General features: G+C 42.9%; 1 protein-coding gene across 1 annotated transcript in view; it reads left to right on the forward strand.

The window, feature by feature from the left end:
* Window positions 1–9,678, forward strand: part of STAB2 (stabilin 2) — a gene marked incomplete at its 5' end in the record, with an annotated part of 78,382 nt that overhangs the window by 26,876 nt on the left and 41,828 nt on the right. Inside the window, 8 exons of the mRNA XM_010021693.1 lie at window positions 2,939–3,025; window positions 3,548–3,659; window positions 4,903–5,083; window positions 6,107–6,200; window positions 6,405–6,563; window positions 6,954–7,049; window positions 7,862–7,957; window positions 8,921–8,968. Coding sequence (XP_010019995.1) covers window positions 2,939–3,025; window positions 3,548–3,659; window positions 4,903–5,083; window positions 6,107–6,200; window positions 6,405–6,563; window positions 6,954–7,049; window positions 7,862–7,957; window positions 8,921–8,968 — 873 coding nt within the window. The remainder of the gene's footprint in view (window positions 1–2,938; window positions 3,026–3,547; window positions 3,660–4,902; window positions 5,084–6,106; window positions 6,201–6,404; window positions 6,564–6,953; window positions 7,050–7,861; window positions 7,958–8,920; window positions 8,969–9,678) is intronic.

The raw sequence follows: 9,678 nt of genomic DNA on the forward strand, positions 1-9,678 counted from the left end.
ATCACAGTGGAGTACAGGATCTACAACATGGAAGCAAAGAATGTTTTTCTCTTCACCGCCTGCCTATACACAAGACAAATTTCTGTTCACACTGTGTATATGAGACAACTAATTTGTGGTCTTCCTAGGAAGAAATAAAAAACTTCTCACAGAAGTTAAGTGTGCAGACTGCACTAGACCTTCAGACAATGTTAGTTAATATATTATATGAGGTTGAGTGAAGGACACTAGTGCATTCGTGCCCATGTTTATCTTCTGTTTAGGAAGAAGATAAAAGGGGGAAGGTGAAATGAATACCTACTCAGGAAAAAAATCAGAACCAGAAGATACAGCCCTGGTGCTGCTGTTTGGTTCCTGATTCATGCTGTAAGAGTTAAAAGTCACAGAACAGATGTACTAAAACGTACAGGGTATATCTTCCACAAGTATGCACCTCAGTAGCTGTTTTAAGACCATCTCAAATGACTATCCTTATTGTTTCCATCTAGGGCATCTGTGCAAGTTGTTTATCACAAGCATTGGCTCCCTGTCCTCAGGATTCAAAGCCCATCGTAAGTGACTGATTCCCCAGTTGTGTAAAATGCTTAGAGGAAAGGGGTCCCATGTGTTAATTACTGCTCTCCCAATACAGTGAGCAAGAGAACCAGGTATGAATACAAAAGGCCACATAAAAACACAAATATAGTCACTACTTTAGTCTCTTTTTGGGCAATAATTGAATCATCAGGTGATTTCAGCATTAATTTGTTTATTCTTGCAATATCTCTTGTAGGCTTCATAGAAGGTCTGACTGCTTTCTCAGGTTAAGTAAAATCTATTTCAGATAGGCTTTGTCAGAAGAGAGACACAAGGAATGAGAATTACTATGATTACACTTTGAGAGCTAGTAAATTAAAAATAGAGGAGGGATAGATTTAAAATAGACCTCACATCTGTTAAAAACTTCCTTTTGATAAAGCATCCTCCCAGAAGTAACTGTCTACAGAAGCAGCTTCAGAAAGGATAGAAACATTCCCATCTGCTTTGCATCTAAGAGATGCAAATCTGGCTGCATGTTTCTCCACACACAAAACTCAACTCCAGCTACCACAGGAATTTTACTCCCCATGTTATAAAAATTCATTGGTAGTTCATCCTGTATGCCATATTCAGTAATAACCTATTTGCCATTTATTCAATAAAAATTAAACAAAAGTTCATATTATAAAAAATACATAACTTAAAACATTTTTAAATGCAACTCTATAGCAAAGTGCTTTTTATTCCCCAGTTAAATTATGTTGTGACTGTAGGACTGTATCAAAGAACTCTATATTGCCTAGAAATACGAATGCTTCCACTCTGTGCCTCTTTCAGCCTTTCTCGAAACGAAGATGCGTTATTGAAGGCTCAACCTTTCAAAAAACTGGCTGTGCTAGAGCCTGCAATATAACAATAAAGGTACAGTTACAGTTCCTTGAGGTGAGACATATATAAGAGTTTTCTAAAATACTATCTTTGTACTGTGAACTTTCCTTTTGGAGCTGAGACATGTATGGAGATATCCATGCAGTTTTCATACCCATCTACAGGGAACCGAGAGGGCCTACTGTAAAACTTAGAGCAAAATACCAGGCAAATTCCAGAGAGGTTTTTAGCTGCCATATGCTATTAACAACACTCTCATATTTGTACTGCAGGATTGTCACATAAGGTTCCAAGCCCAGGTGTTGTCATTACCCCATACAGCTTCATCCACAAAGAACAGGACAGCTTGGTCTCCCCTGCTCCCAGCCACTCCTCTCCCAGGACTTCAGACAGTATGGGGTAACAATGAACAGGAAAGACTCCCAAGAACCACGCTCCACTTGCTTTTCTTGGCAAGCCTAGTCTTTGCAGAAGTCATTAGCCCATGAGAAGTACTTACACCTTTCTGGCTCCTGGGGCTCCTAAATAGGCTTCTGCGTTTCATGACCACCATTAAGTAACAAGCAGAAAAGTCTACAAATTCATAAGATCTGAGAGCCTTCTGCTAATTCCTCTTTCACTTGAAATATTATTTTATAGAATCATAGAATTGTAGACTCAACCAGGTTGGAAAAGACCTTAAAGATCACCAAGTCCAACCATTATCTCAGCACTGCCAAGACCACCACCAAACCATGTCACTGAGAGCCTCGTCTACATGATTTTGAACACTCCCAGGGACAGTGACTCCACCACTGCCGCGGGCAGCCTGCCCCAATGCCTGAGCACCCTCTCTGAAGAAATTTTTCCTAATATCCAATCTTAACCTCCCCTGGTGCAGCTTGAGGCCGTTACCTCTTGTCCTGTTACTTGTTCCTTGGGAGAAAAGACTCGCACAAGTAAATGAGGCGGTTTTTTTCTAATACACTTTCTGTGCTCTTGATAAACAAATGGAGCAAGCAGCAAATTCATGAATAAAACAAAAGATGCAGCCAAGAAAAACATTTAGGGCTGTGTAGTGGCTAAATCCCACACTGGTGCAGAGGCAAAGGGGGAAGATCAAAGCAGCATGTCTGGCTTTCACAGTATCTCCCTGGGGTAAAACGCATCTTTGAGTTCCTGATCTGAGATGCAAAGGAGACTGCCTGCCTCTGAACTGCACTGCACTTCTGCTGCCAAATACAAGAGTGCACACAATATGAGCAGATGCACACAGGCACATTTGTAAGTGGCACAGGACAGGGATTGCTAACACTAATGAGTCTGATAAGAACAAGGGAAGGATGTGGTGGTCTGTGTATCCCCTTCTTAGGCTACTAACACCCCTCCTGGTTTTAACCAGGCCATTGCAGAGGTGGTTCTGGTTCCACATAAGCCTCTTAAGAGCCAGCTACCCCCACAGACCTTTGCCAGAGGGCCAAAACACAATGGAAAGTTGTCTCCAACTCCACACTAAGGCACTAAAAAAGAGGATATTTATTTTATTTCACAGGAACCAAAATGTTGCAAAGGCTTCTTTGGCCCTGACTGCAGTCCGTGTCCAGGAGGCTTTTCCAAACCCTGCTCAGGAAATGGGCAGGTAAGCAGAGCATCCAGCAGCACCCTACACTCCCATGGAGGGAAGGATAAGCTGTGTCCCAGAAGTCCCTAAAGCACTTCTGCACCATAAGAATGTTAGGCTCCACAAGAGCTACACCCTCCATTTATGCCCAGTGATGGCTGTGAATTTCAGGTTCAGTTATAAGGGGAAGGGAAAATGAATCAGTCTCCTCTCAGATGCCTGAACTGCAGGTTTCTGTGGTTCCAACACACAGCACGCAGGAACGGCTGGGGCTGGTGACCCCTCTTACACTTACACTTTGCACAGCACAGGGTAATGATGCAGTTCACTACTCTCACTTTAAAATTGCAAAGGAATGTAGGATACACAGAACAAGCACACGGAAAGCTTTTGCTTTGAAACACCTTTTCTTCAAAGCTGAGATTCTTCCTGCTAGTCTATCACAGTCAATATCATTAGAGGCATATAGTCTTCTCTGGGGCAAGGATAAGAATTTATTTCAATTTATACATACAAATCACCTCTTTTCCACTATCACAGTGCATGGATGGCCTGGATGGAAATGGGACCTGCGTTTGTGCTGAGGCGTTTCAAGGCTCACACTGTCAGTTTTGCTCAGACCCTGGCAAATACGGACCTCAGTGTGACAAAGGTAAGTACAGTCGTACTTCCTCAGCATAACTGTTTCTTTTGGACCCTACTAACATTAAGGTAGGAGTTAACTGCTTGCTAAACATTCTCTATGTCAGATGAGCAAGATGTCTCTGCAGTACTTTTATTTCTTATTTCAAGGGGATATATCATAAGCCCACAATCAGTGAAAATCTTCTCACTGACTTAATTGGACATTCTGCAGAGGCCATAGCTTGCTGTATACTCATTTATTGTTCTTCTCCTTTTCTATTACTTATGTGAGGGAGACAGAAAGGAAATCTTTGCTATTCTGTTCCCATCTAGTATTGCCCACAACAGAGCAGACTCTGCCTGCAATTACAAACATATGTAATCTAAGAACAACTAAATTTGTAAACTGATTGTGTTTAGGGCCACTTAATAACCATATTTACTGAATAACTTCTGATCTGCTAAACACCTTATAGTTCCAGCAGTCATCTTCTATACACTTACAGATTTATTCCTGCTATGTCAAACCATACTACATTTGAGAATATAAAACACCAAATATAGATATATTCCTCATCTACAAAATTGAGTTTAGTCTTTTTTGCTGTGTCATTCATGAAGCACAGCTCACTCAAAAGTTCAGAGGTACATGGACTAAAACCGAGAAACAAGTTCCATAAGAAAAGGTGGCATTGCCTAAGCTGCAGCCCCACCAAAGCAGTACATTTTAGCTTAACTAATCACTTCTGGCACTTCTCGGGATTGCAGAAGGCTTACCTACCAAGTCCTTTGGGCACATTGCTGTCCCTCCCAACAGCGCGAATCAGCCCAGCCCCAGCAAAGTGCTGATAGGTCTGTGCTGCTGCTCTGTATACCAGCCCAGCACTAGGCAATTTGTAGCATTGTGGACTCAGTATTAAAAGGCTTCCCATATCACTGAAAATACACCAAAAGTTGTGCAATGAAATAATTTCAGCCTCAGTAGCCTAAGACACAGTATTTTGCTCCTACTTCTCTGAAGTACTTTGAAATTCATTGATAGATAAGTGCACTGTAAAGACACAACAGATTTTAAATAGTCACCCATAAAGCACACCTGAAAAGATACAGATATGACAAATAGCAAGTCCCCCCAACAAAGTGAGACTTCAGACATACAAAAGTTTAGATACTAGGAAAAAAAAAAAGGCAGGACCCGATTCATAAGTGCTATATAACAATAGATGTTTTTTACCACAATGGAATTGCACATTGTAATTTATGTCTGGTAGAATGCCTCTGCGTTTATGGGAAGTGCAATAACCGAATTGACAGTGACGGGATCTGCCTTCCTGGATCATGCAGAAGTGGATATACGGGGAAACTCTGTGATAAGCAGATTGTTCCCTGCGATCCCTCTCTACAGCGCTGTCATGCACATGCAGACTGTCAGCTTAGCGATGGTGCAATGAGGTAAGTCAGTAACTTGCATCTAATTAATATTAACTATGCTGCGGCTCTTTCCCATTTGCTTGATCAAAACAGTGCTGTGTAGCAGTACACAAACAGCCACTGAAATACTGCTATGCAGCAAATAAGCATAAACATGCACCGCATCAACCGTGAGTTGCAAGATAGTAATTAAGCATTCTCAATGCCCTACCCTGTACCTTATATTTAACACTGACACATACCTACAGATCTAACCCTTGTTCAGAAGGCTGCCTTCCTACCAACATCTACAAAGGCTCTCTTAGGAAGCTCTTATTTCTAACCATCCCTTTAGGGAATCAGGAGTCTGAGCTTTACTGAAAAACAATTAAATTCTCAAGCAGATAAATAGTTCACTCAGGGATATATAGTTCTCTCAGTTCAGCTCAGCTAAGGTTTGCATGACACAGCATCACAGACTTCAGCACAGGCTCTCCCATCCTGACAGGATGGGTCAAAAAACTCTTGTTACTGCTACAGCTGCCTGGTGCTTGCCTCATGCTCACCTTCGCACACAGCATGTTTGCCTCTTGCCGCAGTGTATTCACAATGAGCCACCACAGAAGGCAGGATGGGGGATGCTGTGTAACTTGAGTGCTCAAGAAATTCCCTCCAGTATAGATTAATCTTGGGAGGACAAACCAGGGAAACAGGAGGGCTCATTGTCTTGCATGCGTTTCAGGGAAAGAGCTATCTTCTGTGTCACTGAAAGAAAGAGCAATCCCAGCTCATAACTGATTTAGAGCTACTAGCTCACCTTTGCAAACATCACGTCAGGGCAAAATTAATTACACTTCCCATCTCATACATGGAGGATGGATCCCTGATTTATCTTAATTAAGGCAGTCAATATTTTTTGGGGAAAAAACCCAACTTAATATATGCATCGTGAATCCAAGTTTATCAATTTAAGCTGCCTATAAACAGATCGTTACAGTGGAAAACAATTGCTTCACTTTACAGCTATCCTATCATATTTAATTCCTCCCTTCTCTTTCTCTACAGCTGTGTTTGCAAACCTGGCTATGAGGGAGATGGTATGAGATGCAGCAAAGTTGATCCTTGTGCTGCTTTAAACGCAGGTGGCTGCAATATCAATGTGAGTACCTACTTTTCCCATAGAGCCTGACACCGTAGAAAGGCAGGTTTGGCCAGAAACACTTGTAGAAGGAAGAGTAACAGTTTTCACTGCAGTTTCAAGCTCTTTCCCCAGATAGTGGCATCACTATTGCTTATACAAGCCTTACATCTAAAGCCAGATGCCACCTAACTGTCCTGAACAGATGCTTCTGCATCTCCCCAGGCCGAGTGCATTCAGACAGGCCCAGGAGAGCACACATGCATTTGCCAGCCAGGATGGACAGGCAATGGAAGGGACTGCTCAGCCATCAACAACTGCTTGCTGCCCACCGTGGCAGGGTGCCACGAAAATGCCACCTGTATATACGTTGGACCGGGCCAGGTACGTCCTCTCACATTCAGTGCCACCTTGGGCATTAGTTCTCACCCATTTTGCTCTGTCTGTGCTTCCCACCTTGTTTTCTTCCCCAAATTCTCCTCTCCCTCACAGCCACAAGGTTATTTTCCATACAGCACTCTCGACACAAAGCAGTCTCCTTCAGTTCCTCTCCCAGTGCCCCCTCCTCCCTACATGGTGGTCTGAAAGCAAATACTTTTTAGTAAGTACATTAGTAGGTGCCAGGTATAAAGGTCTTCTGGATATATGAATCAGTGTCATTTCACTGAAGTAATGGAACTACACGGAAAGACAAATAGACTAATTCACCACGTCTAGAATATGCACACTATTTTAGTCCCTTTAATGAATTGCTGTGTTTTATTAAAACAACAGAATGACTGCAAGTGTAAGGATGGATTTCGGGGGAATGGAGTTGAATGCACACCCATAAACTCGTGCCTCGAACAAAATGGAAAATGCCATCATCTGGTGAGTTATTAATCATTCCCTGAACAAAGCGTTCAGATCGTATCACACCTCACCTCCTGCACACACCACAGATTTTCCTTGCCATTTCAAGCCTGCAATTTCTGTTTGAGTTAGAACAAAGCTTTCCATGCAGTGCTGCAAGCACCAAAAATGCTACATGAACCACATCAGTCTGGTACATGTGTTGAGGACAGACTGCAAGGGCTGCTGCAAGTCCTACATGTAGTATCTCAAGCCTGGAATAAATGCATGCTGCTTTTCCAACAGCAATTTCAATTTGGATGCACTAGCCTGCTGGGATGTTTAGCCACATCATCTCTACATAGTCATCTATCAGCTTCATCTGTAACTGCATGTGTTCAACTGACCTGCGGGCTCTGCTGTGCTCTGTAGTGCCTGCAAGAGTCACAGCAGCCTCAGGCAGGACACAGGGACAGAGCTAAAGGGAAGAGCACTGGGGAGCAGAAGATGGCTCTGGCACAGTGGGGTAAAGAAACAGGGCCCAGTTTATGTAGGGAGGAAGTAAGAAAGGGTAGAGCAAGAGTTTAGATTCCTACAGACTTAGGGCATGGTGGGCAGGTGAGGCAGTTAGTGCCCAAATCTGGTGGAGTTTGTCCTATAGAATCGTAGAACAGTTGGGATTGGAAAGGACCTTAAGATCACAGGGGGGTGAGGATGTCCATGCAAGATGGTACATCATGTTAAGTTCTTTCTTGTGGATGAATGGGCTTCAGAAGGGGCTTTAGAGGCCACCCTTGCTCTTTAATGGTCTCCTGTGTATTTGACAAATTTTCTCTCTTTCTGGTTCAAAGGCAACTTGCCAGTTCGAGTCCTCTCATGGCTGGAAGTGTGTGTGCCCAAAGGGCTATGAAGGAGATGGCAGAATATGCTATGGAAATGCTGCAGATGTAAGTAAGACAGTCATCTTCTCTGAGCACAGTTCCCACACCAGATCATAACCAGAGAGATTTCAAAGCCATTATAAACAGTTAGAAAAATATGATGCCCACCAGTGCTACCTGTAAACAGTGTTCCAGCTGGAGGCACTTGTCCGATACATAAATGATCTGTTACATTTAAAAACATAGCTTGGGAAGGGGCCTAAGGGACTTGAGCATATTTCTTTCTAAAGACAAATTGAAAAATGGCAGCCCCAGAGGCCTAACCTGCAGAAGTCCTAAGTACTTACCTCCCAGCAAGCACTCAGCTCTTCTGAAGTTCTGCCCTGAGGTCTGTCTCAGTGAAAACATCGGTTTATCACACTCAAACGAACCACACTGACCGCCGGCAAACGAAACCAAGTAAAATGGTGAAATAAATATGCATTTAACAGTACAGGAAAAAAACAGGAAGCATCAGCTGTCACAGCCACAGGCAATAATTTTACATGGCGCTAAGCACTACCTGCCATCCCTGCTTGTACCATCATCTATTTGTGTTCTGAGTACAGAGGCAGAATAAAGGCTCTCCACTTGCAAGACAGTATGTAAAATGCTGTACTTATACCAACCAAAACAACATATCTTCTTTCAGTTAATTCTGCATGAAAAATTTTAGATTCCTAGAAAATTATCACTTAAGCCTGGGGTCAGTACACATTATGTACCAAGGTCAAGTATGCTTAATGCACCTAAGCAGTAGATGGCCTATTTTCAAGAGAGCTGGTAACTCACCACTCCCACCACCAGAAAGCATCAGTGCTAGAAAAACATGAATGTCCTCCCTTTTCATACATACTGAAAACCTCCTCCTCCATGTCACATCAGCCAGGCCAGACACAGCAGGTTGTACCACAAGCTACAGCTAGAGTACTTTGGTACAGCTAATTATACGCTACATACTCATTGCTCTCTCTTTCTCTTTCTAATCAGGAGTTATCTACTCTGTCAGAAGCAGCTTCGTTTAACCAATGGGTTAATGTAAGTACCCTTTGTGGCTGACTTTTTCAGTTTGTTCAAGCTTTCATAAACACATAAGCCTTCTAGGCTTTAGAGATGGGAATCTCATTGCAATATTCCCGTCACAGAGCAGAGGCCCAAGCTCTGGAGAGGCATCAGAGTGCCTCTCCCAGTCACAGCAGGGCTGATCATCTGGCTCCCTATTTCTGCCGACGACTGAATTCTTATCCCAAATTCAGGCAAGTAAGGAAGCTCCACAAGCAGAAGAGCTAGCTACAAGCTCACTTTCTGGAGCAGGGGGCTACACAAGCCACGACTAGCTCTGTACATAAACACACTCTAGTCCAGACAACCAGCAGCAGCGTACAAGCAGAGCCTGTGTATGACCCCAGGTAGCTCCTTCCAACTTCTCTCATGCAATAAAAATACTAGTGGAGAGAGAAGGCAATGCCTTACCCTCCCCATTTTCACTATGCACCATGGCAGGAAAATGCAGCTGTATGGCTGGTCAGAGTGCTGCTGCCACAGCAAACAAGGAAGAAAAAGCTCAGCCTGTGTGGGGTTGACTGAGGTGCAGGAAATGAAAGAAGAGATTAGCTTGTTTGGCTCCAGATTAGGGAAGAAATACCAATTTAGATTTAAAAAAAACCACCATTCAATATATATTGATTTTCACTCTTTATTTACTTTTTATTTTCACATGCTATCATTTATTACTAGGGCAGCAGGAA

The sequence above is a fragment of the Nestor notabilis genome, unplaced genomic scaffold, assembly GCF_000696875.1.
Source record: "Nestor notabilis isolate BGI_N333 unplaced genomic scaffold, ASM69687v1 scaffold1579, whole genome shotgun sequence".
Taxonomy (NCBI): Eukaryota; Metazoa; Chordata; class Aves; order Psittaciformes; family Psittacidae; genus Nestor; species Nestor notabilis.